The sequence below is a fragment of the Mustelus asterias genome, chromosome 6 (assembly GCF_964213995.1).
Source record: "Mustelus asterias chromosome 6, sMusAst1.hap1.1, whole genome shotgun sequence".
In the NCBI taxonomy this organism is placed as follows: domain Eukaryota; kingdom Metazoa; phylum Chordata; class Chondrichthyes; order Carcharhiniformes; family Triakidae; genus Mustelus; species Mustelus asterias.
In genome coordinates this window covers 146,728,836-146,748,987 of record NC_135806.1, presented here as the reverse complement: position 1 = coordinate 146,748,987, position 20,152 = coordinate 146,728,836, and the positions used below count along the sequence as shown (strand labels likewise).

Genomic DNA, 20,152 nt, shown 5'->3' with positions numbered 1-20,152 from the left:
TGTCCAGATTAAACTCCGTCTGCCATCTCTCCATCCAAATCTGTAACCGATCGATATCCTGCTGTATCCTCTGATGGTCCTCATCGCTTTCCGCAATTCCACCAACCTTTGTGAAGTCCGCAAACTTACTAATCTAACCAGTTGTATTTTCCTCCAAATAATTTATATTTTTTACAAGCAGCAAAGGTCCCAGCACTGATCCCTGAGAAACGCCATTTGTCACAGCCCTCCCTCCATTCAGAAACGCACCCTTCGACTGCTACCCTCTCTCTTCTATGACTGAGCTAGTTCTGTATCCTTGCCAGCTCACCTCTGATCCCATGTGACTTTACCTTCTGCACCAGTCTGCCATGAGGGACCTTGTCAAAGGCCTTACTGAAGTCCACGTAGACAACATCCACTGCCCTACCCTTTTCAATCATCATCGTTACTTCCTCGAAAAGCTCGATGGAGTTAGTGAAACACAACCTCCCCTTCACAAAATCATGTTGCCTCTCACTAATACGTTCACTTATTCCCAAGTGGGAATAAACCCTGTCTCAAAGAATCCTTTCCAATAATTTCGTTACCACTGACGTAAGGCTCACCAGCCTGTAATTCATTGGATTATCCTTGTTACTCTTCTTAAACAAAGGAACAACATTGGCTATTCTCCAATCCTCTGGGACCTCCCCTGTAAGAGTTTTAACAACACCAGGTTAAAGTCCAACAGGTTTATTTGGTAGCAAATGCCATTAGCTTTCGGAGCACTGCTCCTTCCTCAGATGGAGTGGAAATCTGCTCTCAAACAAAGCACAGAGACACAAAATCAAGTTACAGAATACTGATTAGAATGCGAATCTCTACAGCCAACCAGGTCTTAAAGATACAGACAATGTGAGTGGAGGGAGCATTAAGCACAGGCTAAAGAGATGTGTATTGTCTCCAGACAGGACAGCCAGTGAGATTCTGCAAGTCCAGGAGGCAAGCTGTGGGGGTTACTGATAGTGTGACATAAAGTCAACATCCCAGTTTAGGCCGTCCTCATGTGTGCCGAACTTGGCTATCAGTTTCTGCTCAGTGACTCTGCGCTGTTGTGTGTCGCGAAGGCCGCCTTGGAGAACGCTTACCCAAAGATCAGAGGCATGAAAGCCTCCCATGTTTGCCCTCAAACATCTGTCCCCAATCTACATTCTTCAGTTCCTGCCTAATATTGGTGTAATTAGCCTACCCCCAATTTAGCACCTTAACTTGAGGACTGTACTTATCTTTATCCATCAATATCTTAAAGCTTACTGAATTGTGGTCACTGTTCCCGAACTGCTCCCCTACTGAAACATCGACCACCTGACCGGGCTCATTCTCCAATACCAGCTCCAGTATGGCCCCTTCCCTAGTTGGACTATCTACATACTGTTTCAAGAAGCCCTCCAGGTGGCCCCTTACAAACGCTGCCCCATCCATGCTCTGATCTTCAGGTCGTCGTTGGCCTCTGGTATAGTACCAGAAGATTGGAGGTTAGCGAATGTTGTCCCATTGTTTAAGAAGGGGAACAGAGACTTCCCCGGGAATTATAGACCGGTGAGTCTCACTTCTGTTGTCGGCAAGATGTTGGAAAAAATTATAAGGGATAGGATTTATAGTTATTTGGAGAGTAATGAATTGATAGGTGATAGTCAGCATGGTTTTGTGGCAGGTAGGTCGTGCCTTACTAACCTTATTGAGTTTTTTGAGAAAGTGACCAAGGAGGTGGATGGGGGCAAGGCAGTGGACGTGGTATATATGGATTTTAGTAAGGCGTTTGATAAGGTTCACCATGGTAGGCTTCTGCAGAAAATGCAGATGTATGGGATTGGGGGTGATCTAGGAAATTGGATCAGGAATTGGCTAGCGGATAGGAAACAGAGGGTGGTGGTTGATAGTAAATATTCATCATGGAGTGCGGTTACAAGTGGTGTACCTCAGGGATCTGTTTTGGGGCCACTGCTGTTTGTAATATTTATTAATGATCTGGATGAGGGTATAGTTGGGTGGATTAGCAAATTTGCTGATGACACCAAAGTCGGTGGTGTGGTAGACAGTGAGGAAGGGTGTCGTAGTTTGCAGGAAGACTTAGACAGGTTGCAAAGTTGGGCCGAGAGGTGGCGGATGGAGTTTAATGCGGAGAAGTGTGAGGTAATTCACTTTGGTAGGAATAACAGATGTGTTGAGTATAGGGCTAACGGGAGGACTTTGAATAGTGTGGAGGAGCAGAGGGATCTAGGTGTATGTGTGCATAGATCCCTGAAAGTTGGGAATCAAGTAGATAAGGTTGTTAAGAAGGCATATGGTGTCTTGGCGTTTATTGGTAGGGGGATTGAATTTAGGAGTCGTAGCGTTATGTTGCAACTGTACACAACTCTGGTGCGGCCGCACTTGGAGTACTGTGTGCAGTTCTGGTCCCCACATTACAGGAAGGATGTGGAGGCTTTGGAGAGGGTGCAGAGGAGGTTTACCAGGATGTTGCCTGGTATGGAGGGGAGATCCTATGAGGAGAGGCTGAGGGATTTGGGATTGTTTTCGCTGGAAAGGCGGCGGCTAAGAGGGGATCTTATTGAAACATATAAGATGATTAGAGGTTTAGATAGGGTGGATAGTGATAGCCTTTTTCCTCTGATGGAGAAATCCAGCACGAGGGGGCATGGCTTTAAATTGAGGGGGGGTAGTTATAGAACCGATGTCAGGGGTAGGTTCTTTACCCAGAGGGTGGTGAGGGATTGGAATGCCCTGCCAGCATCAGTAGTAAATGCGCCTAGTTTGGGGGCGTTTAAGAGATCCGTAGATAGGTTCATGGACGAAAAGAAATTGGTTTAGGTTGGAGGGTCACAGTTTGTTTTTGTTTTTTTAACTGGTCGGTGCAACATCGTGGGCCGAAGGGCCTGTTCTGCGCTGTAATGTTCTATGTTCTATGTTCTATGTTCTATGCAACAGGTCCACAGCAGACGCCATCTCCCTGGCCCTGCTCTCAACCCTGGAACACCTAGATAACAAAGATACCTATGTCAGACTACTATTTATTGACTACAAGCTCAGCCTTCAACACCATTATTCCCACGAAATTCTTCTCCAAACTCCGTGGCCTGGGCCTCGGCTCCTCCCTCTGCGACTGGATCCTGAACTTCCTAACTCACAGACCACAATCAGTCAGGATAGGCAACAACACCTCTTCCATGATCATCCTCAACACTGGTGCCCCACAAGGCTGTGTTCTCAGCCCCCTACTACACTCCTTATACACCTATTACTGTGTGGCCAAATTCCCCTCGAACTCAATTTTGAAGTTCTTTTTTTATTCATTCATGGGATATGGGCGTCACTGGCAGGCCAGCATTTATTGCCCATCCCTAGTTGCCCAAAGGCACTTGAAAGTCAACCACATTGCTGTTGATCTGGAGTCACATGTAGACCAGACCAGGTATGGACAGCAGATTTCCTTCCCGAAAGGACGAGTGACCCAGATGGGTTTTTCCGACAATTGATAATGGCTTCATGGTCATCAGTAGATTCCGAATTCCAGATTTTTGCTTGAATTCAAATTCTACCATCTGCCGTGGCAGGATTCGAACCCGGCTCCCCAGAACATTAGCTGAGTTTCTGGATTAATAGTCTAGTCATAATACCACAAGGCCATCACCTCTCCAATTTGCTGATGACATCACCATAGTGGGTCGGATCTCAAACAATGGCGAGACAGAGTACAGGAAAGAGAGAGAGAATCTGGTGAACTGGTGCGAAGGCAATAATCTTTCCCTCAATGTCAGCAAAACAAAGGAGATTGTCATCGACTTCAGGAAGCGTAGTGGAGAACATACCCCTGTCTACATCAATGGGGACGAAGTGGAAATGTTCAAAAGCTTCAAGATTTTAGGTGTCCAGATCACCAACAACCTGTCCTGGTCCCCCCTATGCCAACACTATAGTTAAGAAAGCCCACCAACGCCTCTACTTTCTCAGAAGACTAAGGAAATTTGCCATGTCCATTACAACTCTCACCAACTTTTACAGATGCACCATAGGAAGCATTCTTTCCAGTTGTATCACAGTTTGGTATGGCACCTGCTCTGCCCAAGACCGCAAGAAACTACAAAGGGTCGTGAATGAAGCCCAGTCCATCACGCAAACCAGCCTCCCATGCATTGACGCTGTCTCTACTTCCCGCTGCCTCGGAAAAACAGCCAGCATAATCAAAGGCCCCACGCACCCCAGACATAATCTTTTCCACCTTCTTCCATCGGGAAAAAGATACAAAAGTCTGGGGTCACGTATCAACCGACTTAAGAACAGCTTCTTCCCTCCTGCTGTCAGACGTTTGAATGGATTTACCTCACACTAAGTTGATCTTTCTCAACACCCTAGCTATGACTGTAACACTACATTCTGCACTCTCTCCTTTCCTTCTCTATCAACGGTATGCCTTGTCTGTACAGCGCGCAAAAAACAATACTTTTCACTGTATACTGATACATGTGACAATAATCAAATCAATCACGGGTGGCACAGTGGTTAGCAGGGACCCAGGTTCAATTCTGGCCTCGGGTCACTGTCTGTGTGGAGGTTGCACCTTCTCCTCGTGTCTGCGTGGGTTTCCTCTGGGTGCTCTAGTTTCCTCCCACAGTCTAAAAATGTGGTTAGGTTGATTGGCCATGCTAAATTGACCCTCATGTCAGGGGATTAGCAGGATAAATATGTGGGGTTACGGGGATAGGGTCTGGGTGGGATTGTGGTCGGTGCAGACTCGATGGGCCGAATGGCCTTCCTCTGCACTGCAGGGATTCTATGAATAACTGATTCCACTTCTATGAATCACAAAAGCAACCTTCCACCAGCCCTTTGCTCCTATTAACAAGACAATTTGGGATCCAATTTGCCAACATGCATTGGATCCCATGGGCCTTAACATTTTGGACCAGTCTTCCATGTGGAACTTATCAAAGGCCTTAATGAAGTCCATGTAAACCATATCAACTGCGCTACCCTCATCGATATATTTAGATCCCTTTTCAAAGCATTCAATTCAGTCAGTTACACAGGGTCTCCCAGCAAAAAATCCGTGCTGACTATCCCTGATCAATCCGACTTTCCACATGTTAAGTAATCCTGACCCCAGACATTTTTCCAACAATTTCCCTACCACTGATGTTAGACTAACTGACCTGTAATTGCCTGGCTAATCACTGCTTCCCTTCTTGAATAAAGGTTCCGCATTAGCTTTCCTCTCGTCATCGGGCATTTCACCTGTGGCCAGTGAACACTGAAATATCTCAGTCAGGGCCCCTGCAATCTCCTGCTTTACCTCCCATAGCGGCCTGGGATGCATCTCATCAGGCCCTGGGGATTTTTGCACTTTGATGCCCAGTAAAACATCTAATACCTCATCCTTATTAATCTTAATGTGCTCTGGAACTTCACCATCCCAGCTGAATAGCTGGGGCCCCAGCACATTCATAGAATAGACTGTGGGAGGAAACCGGAGCAGCCAGAGGAAACCCACGCAGACACAGGGAGAACATGCAACTCCACAAAGACAGTCACCCAAGGCCAGAATTGAATCCGGGTCCCTGGAGCTGTGAGGCAGCATTGCTAACCACAATTGCTACGGCATCCCATGAGTCACTGCCTGTCATTCAGAAAATTACCCATTTATTCCTCCTCTTTGTTTTCTCTCTGCCAATCAGTTAAGTACTCTGGAATGTAGATTATCAGGCCCTGGGGTTTTCCCACCATCAATTTCCTCAACACCATTTCCCTAATAATAGTGATTTTATAGAAACATAGAAGCAGGAGGAGGCCATTTGGCCCTTTTGAGCCTGCTCCACCTTTAATTTGATCATGGCTGATCATCAAATTCAATATCCTGATCCCTTCTTCCTCCCCATATCCCTTGACCCCTTTAGCCCCAAGAGCTACATCTAATTTCTTCTTGAAATCACACAATGTTTTAGAACATAGAACATAGAACATTACAGCGCAGAACAGGCCCTTCGGCCCACGATGTTGCACCGACCAGTTAAAAAAAAAAACTGTGACCCTCCAACCTAAACCAATTTCTTTTCGTCCATGAACCTATCTACGGATCTCTTAAACGCCCCCAAACTAGGCGCATTTACTACTGATGCTGGCAGGGCATTCCAATCCCTCACCACCCTCTGGGTAAAGAACCTACCCCTGACATCGGTTCTATAACTACCCCCCCTCAATTTAAAGCCATGCCCCCTCGTGCTGGATTTCTCCATCAGAGGAAAAAGGCTATCACTATCCACCCTATCTAAACCTCTAATCATCTTATATGTTTCAATAAGATCCCCTCTTAGCCGCCGCCTTTCCAGCGAAAACAATCCCAAATCCCTCAGCCTCTCCTCATAGGATCTCCCCTCCATACCAGGCAACATCCTGGTAAACCTCCTCTGCACCCTCTCCAAAGCCTCCACATCCTTCCTGTAATGTGGGGACCAGAACTGCACACAGTACTCCAAGTGCGGCCGCACCAGAGTTGTGTACAGTTGCAACATAACGCTACGACTCCTAAATTCAATCCCCCTACCAATAAACGCCAAGACACCATATGCCTTCTTAACAACCTTATCTACTTGATTCCCAACTTTCAGGGATCTATGCACACATACACCTAGATCCCTCTGCTCCTCCACACTATTCAAAGTCCTCCCGTTAGCCCTATACTCAACACATCTGTTATTCCTACCAAAGTGAATTACCTCACACTTCTCCGCATTAAACTCCATCCGCCACCTCTCGGCCCAACTTTGCAACCTGTCTAAGTCTTCCTGCAAACTACGACACCCTTCCTCACTGTCTACCACACCACCGACTTTGGTGTCATCAGCAAATTTGCTAATCCACCCAACTATACCCTCATCCAGATCATTAATAAATATTACAAACAGCAGTGGCCCCAAAACAGATCCCTGAGGTACACCACTTGTAACCGCACTCCATGATGAATATTTACTATCAACCACCACCCTCTGTTTCCTATCCGCTAGCCAATTCCTGATCCAATTTCCTAGATCACCCCCAATCCCATACATCTGCATTTTCTGCAGAAGCCTACCATATTGCCTTCTGTATGAGCCCTCCGAGGTGTCCTCCCACAGTGCAGCTGTGTTATTCTCCTTAACCAGTAGTGCAACTCCCCCACCCCTTTTACATCCCCCTCTATCCCGCCTGAAACATCTGTATCCCAGAACGTTAAACTGCCAATGCTGTCCTTTCCTTAACCAAGTTTCTGTAATAGCAACAACAACATTGTTCCGGTACTAATCCAAGCTCTTAAATTCATCTGCCTTACCAATTACATTTCTTGCATTGAAACAAATGCACTTCAGTCCACAAGACCCTCTTTGATTAGCAACCACACCCAGCCTGCTCTTCCTCTTAGTCTTACTGACCCTACTTTCTGGTTCCCCTTCAGCTAATTCACCATTGCTTTGGTTCCCACTCCGCTGCCAAACTAGTTTAAATCCTCCCGTGTGACACTAGCAAACCTCCCGGCCAGAATATTTATGCCCTTCCAGTTTAGATGCAACCCGTCCTTCTTGTACAGGTCCCATCTGCCCTGGGAGAGACCCCAATGGTCCAGATATCTGAAACCTCCCCTCCTACACCAGCTGTTTAGCCACATGTTGAGCTGCACCATCTTCCTATTTCTAGCCTCATTGGCCCGTGGCACAGGGAGTAATCCTGAGATTATAATCCTAGACATCCTGCTTTTTAACTTTCTACCTAACTCCCTAAACTGCTGCTGCAGGACCTCATCACTCTTCCCAGCTATGTCGTTAGCACCAATATGTACCACGACCTCTGGCTGTTCACCTTCTCCCTTCAGAATGCTTTCTGCCGGTTCAGAGAAATCCTGAGCCTTGGCACCAGGGAGGCAGCATACTATCCTGGAGTCTCTTTCACGTCCACAGAAGCGCCTGTCTCTCGTGCTCTTTGGCCCTCCCTGCTTAACAACAGAGCCAGCCGTGGTGCCACTGCTCTGACTGCTGCTGTTACCCCCTGATAGGCCATCCCCCCCAACGGTATCCAAAACGGTATACTTGTTAGAGAGGGGAAAGACCGCAGGGGATTCCTGCACTGACTGCCTGACCCTTCTAGCGGTCACTCATCTATCTGCCTGCAATGATCTAATGTGATCTAATGATCTATCAATGTGACCTAACCTTCCAGAGCAGCCTACCATGTGGAACTTCATCAAAGCCTACCCACCATCTACAAGGCACAAATCAGGTGTGTGATGGAATACCCACCCACTTGCCTGGATGGGTGCAGCTCCAACAGCACTGAGGAAGCTTGACACCATTCAGGACAAAGCAGCCTGCTTGATTGGCAACACATTAACAAACATTCAATCCCTCCACCACCAACGCTCAGTAGCAGCAGTGTGTACTATCTGCAAGATGCACTGCAGCAATTCACCAAAGATCCTTAGACAGCACTTTCCATCGAGAAGGACAAGGCAGCAGGTAAATGGGAACACCACCACCTGCAAGTTCCCCTCCAAGCCACTAACCATCCTGACTTGGAAATATATCGCCGTTCCTTCGCAGTTGCTGGGTCAAGATTCTGGAGTTCCCTCCCGAACGGCATTGTGGGTTAAGCCACAGAACACGGACTGCAGCGATTCAAGAAGGCAGCTCACCACCACCTTCTCGAGGGCAATTAGCCAGCAACGCCCATGTCCCAAGAATGAATTTTTTTAAAAAGGCCTTACTGAAGTCCATATAGACTACGTCTACCGCCCTGCCCTCATCAGCCTTCCTGGTCACTTCTTCAAAGAACTCTAATAAATTTGTAAGGCATGTTCTCCTATGCACAAAGCCGTGCTGACTTCTCCTAATCAAACCCTGTCTTTCCAAATGCCTGTATATGAATCATCGAAACCCTACAGTGCAGAAAGAGGCCATTTGGCCCATCGAGTCTCCACCGATCACAATCCCACCCAGGCCCTACCCCCATATCCCTACATATTTTACCCGCTAATCCGTCTAACCTACGCATCTCGGGACACTAAGGGGCAATTTTAGCATGGCCAATCAACCTAACCCACACATCTTTGGACTGTGGGAGGAAACCGGAGCACCCGGAGGAAACCCACGCAGACACGAGGAGAATGTGCAAACTCCACACAGACAGTGACCCAAGCCAGGAATCGAACCCAGGCCCCTGGAGCTGTGAAGCAGCAGTGCTAACCACTGTACTACCGTGCCGCCCGGAATATCTTATCTCAGAATCCTCTCTGGTAACTTACCCACCACAGATGTTAAGCTTACCGGTCTATAATTCGCAGGTTTTTCTTTGCAGCCCTTCTTAAATACAGGTACAACATTTGCTACCCTCCAGTCTTCTGGTACCTCACCCGTGGCTAACGATGATGCAAATATCATGTATGGTATTTGCTACCAAATACACCTGTTGGACTTTAACCTGGTGTTGTTAAAACTCTTACTGTGTTCACCCCAGTCCAACGCCGGCATCTCCACATCGCAAATACCTCAGCCAGGGCTCCTGCAATTTCTTCTCCAGCCTCACGCAGTGTTCTTGGATATACCTGGTCAGGGCCAGGAGATTTATACACCTTCATACATTTTAATACGTCTATCACCTCCTCTACTGTAATGAGAACTGTCCCCAATATATCGCCACTAACTTTCCCAGGTTCCCAAGCCTTCATGTCTTTCTCCATGGTAAACACAGAGGAGAAATATTCATTGAGAACCTCGACCATCTCCTGCGGTTCCATACGTGTGTGTCCACTTGGGTCCTTGAGGGGTCCTATTCTCTCGTTATTCTTTTTCCTTTAATATGCTTAAAGAATCCCTTTGGATTCATCTTAATCCTCTGAGCCAAAGCTCCTCATGCCCCCTTTTTGCCCTCCTAATTTCCTTCTTGAGTATACTCCTCTATCCCCTGTACACCTCCTGGGAATCCCTTGATTCCAGCTGCTTGTACCTGAGCTCTGCCTCCTCCTTTTTCCTGTCCAAAACCTCAATATATTTTGTCATCCAGGGTTCCCTACTCCTGCCAGCGTTGCCCTTCACCCTAACAGGAACATATAGATCCTCAACTCTAGCTATTTCACTTTTAAAAGTCTCCCACTTGCCGGAGGTGCCTCTGCCCTCAAACAAACTACTCTTGCAAGTTGCTATCTAATTCCATCAAAATTTGCCTTGCCCCAATTTAGAACTTGCACCTGTAGACCAGTTCTATCCCTTTCCATAACTATTTAAAAATTCATAGAACGATGGTCACTGGTCCCAAAGTGCTCCCCCACCATCACCTCAGTCACTTGTCCAGCCCTATTTCCCAAGAGTGGTTCAAGTTTTGCCCTTTCCCGAGTAGGACCCTCCACATGCTACCTGAGGAAACTTTCCTGAACACACTTAACAAATTCCACCCCATCTAAGCCCTGAACTCTATGATAGTCCCAGTCTATGTTAGGAAAATCAAAATCCACTACTATGACAACCCTATTACTTGTGCAAGTCTCCCCAATCTCCCTGCATATTTGTTCTTCTAATTCCCGTTGACTATTTGGCGGCCTATAGTACAACCCCAATAAGGTCACCATCCACCTCCTTATTTTTTAATTCCACCCACAAATCCTTGCTGGACGATCCTTCGGTTATTTCATCTGACTACTGCCGTGATGCTCCCCTTAATCAAATATGCAACTCCCCCTCCTCTCTTTCCTCCACTTCTGTCCCGCCTAAAGCCCCTGTACACTGGAACATTAAGCTGCTAGTCCTGTCCCTCCTTTAGCCACGTTTCAGTAATTGCTATAATATCCCAGTCCCATGTATCTACCCATGCCCTGAGTTCATCAGCCTTACCTGTCAGCCCTATTGCATTGAAATAGATTTAATCCAACAGGTTTCCCCCGCTCCTGCCTATCATGTCTATTCAGCTTGCCGTTGCTGAGTACTTCATCCCCTTCCAGCCCCTCATTTGCTTCCCTGCTGCTGAGGATCCCTCCTCCCCCTGCCAATCTAGTTTAAACCCTTCCTTGTAGCACTGAACTTGAACGCCTGCTTTGCGGAACACCTTCGCTCAACTCGTGAGCACGACCCAAACTTCGGGTCGTTTGCCATTTCAACCCGGCATCTTGCTCTCGACCCACATGTCCATCCTCGGCCTGCTGTGATGCTCCACTGAAGCCCAACGCAAACTGGAAAAGCAACACAAAGAACAAAGACAATTACAGCACAGGAACAGGCCCTTTGGCCCTCCAAGCCTGCACCAACCATGCTGCCCGACTGAACTAAAACCCCCTACCCTTCCATAGACCATATCCCTCTATTCCCATCCTATTCATGTATTTGTCCAGTTGCCTCTTAAAAATCACTATTGTATCTGCTTCCACTACTTCGCCCGGCAGCGAGTTCCAGGCACCCACCACCCTCTGTGTAAAAAACCTTGCACCTCTTCAATTTATGTTACAGCCCTCTAGGCTCAACATAGACCTTAGACTGTGCACTTGCCTCTCTGTATTGACCCTCTTTTGTGTTGTCCCATACAAAATTTCCAACCACACCTCCTCCATTGGGCCACCTGTCACTTGTTGCTTTCACTGAGCACTGACCTTTCTTCTCTGACATAACACCTTCTGCTGTCTCACCTTTATGCCACTATTAGCACTTGTTCAGTCCATAAGCTTTTTAACACCCCCTTTATCTTGTTGGTATGGTATATTTATCAATCTCTCCTCAGCTCTGACCTACTGCTGACCTAATACGTCCCACCTCCTCTGCCCGATCTCTAACCCTCTCTGAGGACTTGAAATGTTAACTCTGCTTCTCTCTCCACAGAGGCTACCAGAGCTGCTGAGTTTATTCAGCATTTTTTGTTTTTATATCTGCATTCACCTGTTGGGCTGAATGGCCTCAGACGGTACTGTGAAATCTCCTCTGTTCATTCATGGCTTCATTTTTCAGGGGCGATTTGGCATATTTTGATGGACTGAGTGAAACAATTCTGTCAGTGGGACTGGTAAAACCTAGAACAGGTAAGTAGCTCTTTCCAACTCCAGTTTCTGAGGGGCAGGGCCAGACACTAGGTTGCACTTCAGAGCTGCTTATTGACTCCCAGTCCACAGTGGCACAGTGGTTAGCACTGCTGCCTCACAGCGCCAGGGATCCGGATTCGATTCCAGCCTTGGCTGACTGTGTAGAGTCTGCACGTCCTCCCCATGTCTGCGTGGGTTTCCTCCGGGTGCTCCAGTTTCCTCCCACAGTCCAAAAGACATGCTGGATAGATGCATTGGCCATGCTAAATTCTCCCTCCGTGTACCCGAACAGGCGCCGGAGTGTGGCGACTAGGGGATTTTCACAGTAACTTCATTGCAGTATTAATGTAAGCCATTTGTGACACTAATAAATATATTTAAACTTAAAACCATCGAGAGCAACCAGATGACTGGAGTCAGAGTTGGTTTTTTGCATCTTTCACATTTGAGCACTGGACTGTGAGTGTTGCACTCTGGTTTCATTATTAAATGTGCATCCCTCTTTCAAGTCGTAGAGCTTTACAGCACAGAAAGTGGCCCTTTGGCTCAGCGTGTCTGCAACAACCATTAAACTCCTATCCTAAAGCCATTTTCCAGCACTTGGTCTGTAGCCTTATGTCTTATGGCATTTCAAGTGCTCATCAAAATGCTTAAGTGTTGACGGTTGCCGGTTCTACCACCCTTCAAGGCAGTGAGTCCCAGATTCCCAACACACTTTTTTTATTCATTCGTGGGACATGGGTGTCGCTGGCTGGCCAGCATTTATTGCCCATCCCGAGTTGCCCTTGGAGGGCAGTTGAGAGTCACCCATATTGCTGTGGGTCTGGATTCACATGTCGGCCAGACCAGCTAAAGATAGCAGATTTCCTTCCCTAAAGAACATTTTTCTGGGCGGAAAAAGTCTCATCAAATGCCCTCGAAATCCGCTTTGATCCCGAATGGGTCCAACTCTTTCCCTAGTTAGCGTCATAGAGCAATACAGCACGGAAACAGGCGCTTCGGCCCAACCGGTCCATGCTGACCATGGTGCCCTCCCAGCTCGCCCCAATTTGGCCTTATCCCTCTCATCCTCTCCCATCCATGCATTTATCCAAATACTTTTTAAATGTTGCTATTGTACCTGCCTCAACCACTTTCTCTGGCAGTTCATTGCACATACGCACTACCCTCTGCGTGAAGAAGTTGTCCCTCAGGTCCCTTTAAAATCTTTCCCCTCTCACCTTAATCCTGTGCCCTTTACTTTTCCCCTTCCCAGGGAAAAAGACTGTGTGCATTCATCCTATCTATACCCCTCATGATTTTATAAACCCCAATACGGTCACCCCTCATTCTCCTATTTACCCTCTTGCACTTAATATACTTACAAAACACCTTGGGATTTTCCTCTGTTTTGTTTTTTCATGGTCCCATTTCACACAATTAATTTTTTTTAACTACCCTCCTGCACTTTCCTCTATCTAGGACATCCATTGCTTTTAGTCCTACAGAATCCTTACTGTGTAGAAGGAGGCCATTCGGCCCACTGAGGCTACACTGACTCTCCGAAAGTGCATCTTACCCAGGCCAACCCTCCCGTCCTATCCCCGTAACCCCGCGCATTTACTAATCTACCTAACCTTCACATCTTTGGACACTAAGGGGCAATTTAGCATGACCCCCAGACAGAGACTCTGACAGATCGATGGGCTAGCAACTTGTTCGGGACAGAGACTGTGACTGATTGATGGACTGGATACTTGCAGAGTGTGACATCAATGGACATAGAAACTTAGAAGACAGAAGCAGGAGGAGGCCATTTGGCCCTTCGAGCCTGCTCTGCCATTCATCACAATCATGGCTGATCGTCCAACTCAATAGCCTAATCCTGCTTTCTCCCCATAACCTTTGATCCCATTCGCCCCAAGTGCTATATCCAGCCGCCTCTTGAGTACATTCAATGTTTTGGCATGAAGTACTTCCTGTGGTAATGAATTCCACAAGCTCATCACTCTTTGGGTGAAGAAATGTCTCCTCATCTCCGTTCTAAATGGTCTGCCCTGTATCCTGAGACTGGACACTACTGCTCGGGACAGAGACTGTGACAGGTCCATGGACTGGACACTACTGCTCGGGACAGAGACTGTGACAGGTCCATGGACTGGACACTACTGCTCGGGACAGAGACTGTGACAGGTCCATGGACTGGATACTTGTTTGGGACAGAGTGTGACATCAGTGGCTGGACACTGCTGCTTGTGATAAGGGCAGTGAGAGAAATGAATGTGGTTTGAGGAATTGAGTGATGCTGTAAATCTGCAGGGTGAGTGGTGGGTGTGTTTGTTTAAAACACCAGAGATGGGCCATGTCTCACTTTGGCTTTATGTTCATTTCACCTGGTCAACGATTTAATAAGAATCCAATTTGTGTTTGCAGGGATCTTCCAGCCTCACATCCGACAGCTGCTTGTATTGACCACACCTGTTGACATTGTGATCTTGGGTGTCAGCTTCACCAACTCTCAGACAGGTGCTGAAAATGATCTAAATCTCAATTGACAATTGGCCTTTATATCTAGAGGATTAGAATACAGTGGGGTAAACCTTATTCTTTGCATCATCCAAGGCTTGGAAGTATTGTTAACTGTGAGCACAGTGATAGACTTTAAAAGGATAGACCCATGGCAGATGGAATTAAATGCGTATGAAAATGTTCATAAGAGATAGGAGCAGAATTAGGCCATTCGGTCCATCGAGTCCGCTCTGCCTTTCGATCATGGCTGATAAGTTCCTCATCCTTAATTTCCTGCCTTCTCCCCATAATCCTTCAACCCATTACCAATTAAAAATCTGTCTAGCTCCTCAAATTTACTCACTGTCCCAGCATCCACCGCACTTTGGGACAGCAAATTCCACAGATTCATAACCCTTTGCGAGAAGTAGTTTCTCAGCTCTCTTTTAAATTTACTACCCCTTATCCTAAGACTACGACCTCTTGTCCTAGAATGCCCCACAAGAGGAAGCATCCGCTCCACGTCTACTTTATCCATTCCTTTTACTATCTTGTATACCTCAATTTGATCTCCCCTCATTCTTCTAAATTCCAGAGATTATAGGCCTAAACTGTTCAATAAAGAACAAAGAACAATACAGCACAGGAACAGACCCTTGGGCCCTCCAAGCCTGCGCCACTCATGTGCCCAACTAGACCATTCGTTTGTATCCCTCTATTTCCAGTCTGTTCATGTGGCTATCCAGATACGTCTTAAACGATCCCAGCGTGTCCGCCTCAATCACCTTGCTTGGCAGTGCATTTCAGGCCCCCACCACCCTCTGTGTAAAATACGTCCCCCTGACATCTGTGTTGAACCTTGCCCCCCCTCACCTTGAACCCGTGACCCCTTGTGTTCGTCACCTCCGACCTGGGAAAAAACTTCCCACTGTTCACTCTATCTATGCCCTTCATAATTTTATACACCTCTATTAGGTCGCCCCTCATCCTCCGTCTTTCCAGGGAGAACAACCCCAGTTTACCCAATCTCTCCTCATAGCGAAGACCCCCCCATACCAGGCAACATACTGGTAAACCTTTTCTGTACTCTGAACAAAGAACAATACAGCACAGGAACAGGCCCTGCGGCCCTCCAAGCCCGTGCCGCTCCCTGGTCCAAACTAGACCATTCTTTTGTATCCCTCCATTCCCACTCCGTTCATGTTGCTATCTAGATAAGTCTTAAACGTTCCCAGTGTGTCCGCCTCCACCACCTTGCCTGGCAGCGCATTCCAGGCCCCCACCACCCTCTGTGTAAAATATGTCCTTCTGACATCTGTGTTAAACCTCCCCCGCTTCACCTTGAACCTATGACCCCTCGTGAACGTCACCACCGACCTGGGGAAAAGCTTCCCACCGTTCACCCTATCTATGCCTTTCATAATTTTATACACCTCTATTAAGTCTCCCCTCATCCTCCGTCTTTCCAGGGAGAACAACCCCAGTTTACCCAATCTCTCCTCATAACTAAGCACCTCCATACCAGGCAACATCCTGGTAGACCTCCTCTGTACTCTCTCCAAAGCCTCCACGTCCTTCAGGTAGTGTGGCGACCAGAACTGGATGCAGTATTCCAAATGTGGCCTAACCATCGTTCTATACAGCTGCAACATCATATGCCAACTTTTATATTCTATGCCCCGTCCAATAAAGGCAAGCATGCCATATGCAGAGAGATTTGGACAGGCTGAGTGAGTGGGCGAGGATATGGCAAATGGAGTATAACGTTGATAAATGCGAGGTTATACACTTTGGAGGAAATAATAACAAATGGGATTACTATCTCAATGGAAACAAATTAAAACATGCTACCGTGCAAAGGGACCTGGGGGTCCTTGTGCATGAGACGCAAAAGCCCAGTCTGCAGGTACAACAGGTGATCAAGAAGGCAAATGGGATGTTGGCCTATATTGCGAGGGGGATAGAATATAAAAGCAGGGATGTCTTGATGCACCTGTACAGGGCATTGGTGAGGCCGCAGCTGGAATACTGTGTGCAGTATTGGTCCCCTTATATGAGGAAGGATATATTGGCATTGGAGGGAGTGCAGAGAAGGTTCACCAGGTTGATACCGGAGATGAGGGGTTTGGATTATGAGGAGAGGCTGAGGAGATTGGGTTTGTACTCGTTGGAGTTTAGAAGGATGAGGGGGGATCTTATGGAGACTTATAAGATAATGCGGGGGCTGGATAGGGTGGAGGCGGAGAGATTCTTTCCACTTAGTAAGGAAGTTAAAACTAGAGGACACAGCCTCAAAATAAAAGGGGGGTCGGTTTAAGACAGAGTTGAGGAGGAACTTCTTCTCCCACAGGGTGGTGAATCTCTGGAATTCTCTGCCCACTGAGGTGGTGGAGGCTACCTCGCTGAATATGTTTAAAGTGCGGATGGATGGATTCCTGATCGGTAAGGGAATTAAGGGTTATGGGGATCAGGCGGGTAAGTGGTACTGATCCACGTCAGATCAGCCATGATCTTATTGAATGGCGGGGCAGGCTCGAGGGGCTAGATGGCCTACTCCTGCTCCTATTTCTTATGTTCTTATGTAATCCCACTAAAGTTAGCCTTCCCCTAATCCAACACCTTACCCTTGGGACACCACTCATCCTTTTCCATCACTATCCTAAAGCTAACAGAATTGTGGTCACTATTTGCCACATGTTCCCCTACCAAAACTTTGAAGACCTGACCGGGCTCATTCCCCAGTACGAGGTCCAGTATAGCCCCCTCTCTAGTCGGGCTATCTACATATTGTTCCAAAGAACCCTCCTGTACGCATTTTACAAATTCCTCCCCATTCAGAGTCCCTGCTCTCAGCGATTTCCAGTCTATACCAGGGAAATTGAAGTCTCCCACTACAACAACCCTATTTTTCCTGCACCTATCCAGTATCTCCTGACATATCCAAGAGGGATTGAGTTTCGGAGCCAGGAGGTCATGTTGCAGCTGTACAAAACTCTGGTGCGGCCGCACTTGGAGTATTGTGTACAGTTCTGGTCGCCGCATTATAGGAAGGATGTGGATGCATTGGAAAGGGTGCAGAGATTTACTAGGATGTTGCCTGGTATGGTGGAAAGGTCTTATGAGGAAAGGCTGAGAGATTGGAGGTTGTTTTCGTTAGAGAGAAGAAGGTTAAGAGGTGACTTAATAGAGGCATACAAGATGATCAGAGGATTAGATAGGGTGGATAGTGAGAGCCTTTTTCCTCGGATGGTGTTGGCTAGCACGAGGGGACATAGCTTTAAATTGAGGGGTGAGAGATATAGGACAGATGTTAGAGGTAGGTTCTTTACTCAGTGGGTAGTAAGGGCGTGGAATGCCCTGCCTGCAGCAGTAGTGGACTCGCCAACATTAAGGGCATTTAAATGGTCATTGGATAAACATATGGATGATATTGGAATCGTGTAGGTTAGATGGACTTTAGATTGGTTTCACTGGTCGGCGCAACGTCGAGGGCCAAAGGGCCTGTACTGCGCTGTCGTGTTCTATGTTCTAATGTGAGTGGAGAGAGGGTTAAGCACAAGTTAAAGAGATGTGCATTGTCCCCAGCCGGGACAGTTAGTGAGATTTTGCAAGCCCAGGCAAGTCGTGGGGGTGACAGGTTGTGTGACATGAACACAACATCCCGGTTGAGGCCGTCCTCATGTGCGCGGAACTTGGCTATCAGTTTCTGCTCAGCGATTCTGCGTTGTTATGTGTTGTGAAGGCCGCCTTGGAGAACGCTTATCTGAAGATCAGAGGCTGAATGCCCGTGACTGATGAAGTGTTCCCCGACTTGCTATAATAATATTAAAAAGGCGTATGGTGTGCTGGCCTTTATCAATCGAGGGATTGAGTTTAGGAGTCGGGGGATAATGATGCAGCTATATAAGACCCTCGTCAGACCCCACTTGGAGTACTGTGCTTAGTTCTGGTCGCCTCACTATAGGAAGGATGTGGAAAAGATTGAAAGGGGAACAGAGAAATTATTTTGTTTGAATGGTGCGTCTCAGACTAGGTGATAGTAAATAAATTTTGGAGTTGGACCTTTCAAGAGTGAAATTAGGAAACATTTCTCCCCACAAACGTTGGTAAAAGTTTGGAACCCACAAATGGCAATTGGTGCTCGATCAACCGTTAAATTTTGAGATTGATGGACTTCTGCATTGAGGGAATGGTGAGTATATGGGGGCAGATCAACTATGATGTTGAGTGGCAAAACACATATGGATATGGTGGGAGGGATGCTTAATGGCCAGCCCTATGTTTCAAAAGGTACAGGCCTCAATTTGTGGGAAAGATGTTGTGTCCAGGGGCTGCTGTGAGAGGTGGGAACAAAAGCTCAGCAGAAGTTTTCCCTTTTGACTGTAGGGCTTGCTGAACGTTTTGTCTATCAGTAGCTGCCAATTTGCCATGAATCATCAGTCTGAATGAGCAGAGTTGGTGGTAACTGTTAAAGGGCCAGCTGTTGTCGATGTAGGCAGGTTTTACTGATTCTCTTGCTCTTGTCCCAAGGGCTGGGAATCCTGAATGACAGTGTGTGCGGAGGGATGCAACTGCTGCCTGACCCCCTCTACTCCATCCCCACCGACAATACCTATTTACTAGCAGTCACTGCCACAGATACTGGCCGTATATTCCTGGCTGGAAAAGATGGCTGTTTGTATGAAGTTGCCTATCAGGTAATTTTATTTCTCCCTACTTTCTTTTGTTTGCTGCATTGCATTTCATTAGGCATGGGATATTGAGATGGTCGTGTGCTGGGACAATGCGTGCATGGCAGGTGTGTGCGTGTGCGGCGAGATATTGGCATAGCATGGCCGTGTGGTGTTTGCGAGGAGACGGAATTTGATGGCAGGGTGTGTGAAGTGACTGCAAGGCGTGTGGGCGCAGTATGTGGGGCTTGGGGGGCGATATTTATTATTGTCACATGCATTAGTATACAAGTATGCAGCTCGGTGTGCTGTGTTGTTGGATGGTGAGGTTGTTGAGCAGGACCTGTGTTTGGTGGGCAGATGCTAAGAGTGGTTAACATTGAGAACTTTGAATTCCTTTTGCTTAACCATTTGATTTCCTTCATTATTTTTTTGCATTTGCTTACATTTCCAGGCTGATGCTGGTTGGTTTAGCCAACGATGTCGGAAAATAAATCACTCAAAGAGCTCTCTTTCCTTCCTTGTCCCCTCGTTTCTGCAATTCACCTTTTCGGAAGACGGTAAGTGAAATGAAAAGCTCAGTGTGGTTAATGGAAGTGGCTGCAATTTCCACGCAACCTGATTTTCGGCTTCAGCACCTCTCTGTGCCGAATGTCAAGCCAGCCACAATTTGCTTTGATTTGCAAATTAGGTGGAGCAAATTAGCACCATCGATCAAACAGTATTGATCAGGGAGAATGTCTCACCCATTGGAACTGCTGGTTGTCATAGAGGTTTACAGCATGGAAACAGGCCCTTCGGCCCAACTTGTCCATGCCGCCCTTTTTATTAAACCCCTAAGCTAATCCCAATTGCCCGCATTTGGCCCATATCCCTCTATACCTATCTTATCCATGTAACTATCTAAATGCTTTTTAAAAGACAAAATTGTACCCACCTCTACTACTACCTCTGG

The 20,152-nt window shown here is 47.0% G+C and overlaps 1 protein-coding gene across 1 annotated transcript in view; it reads left to right on the top strand.

Annotated features, from left to right (window-relative positions):
• Positions 1 to 20,152, top strand: part of nup155 (nucleoporin 155) — a 425,601-nt gene that overhangs the window by 34,722 nt on the left and 370,727 nt on the right. The window contains exons 5-8 of the mRNA XM_078215282.1: positions 11,970 to 12,040; positions 14,453 to 14,545; positions 19,058 to 19,224; positions 19,652 to 19,757. Coding sequence (XP_078071408.1) covers positions 11,970 to 12,040; positions 14,453 to 14,545; positions 19,058 to 19,224; positions 19,652 to 19,757 — 437 coding nt within the window. The remainder of the gene's footprint in view (positions 1 to 11,969; positions 12,041 to 14,452; positions 14,546 to 19,057; positions 19,225 to 19,651; positions 19,758 to 20,152) is intronic.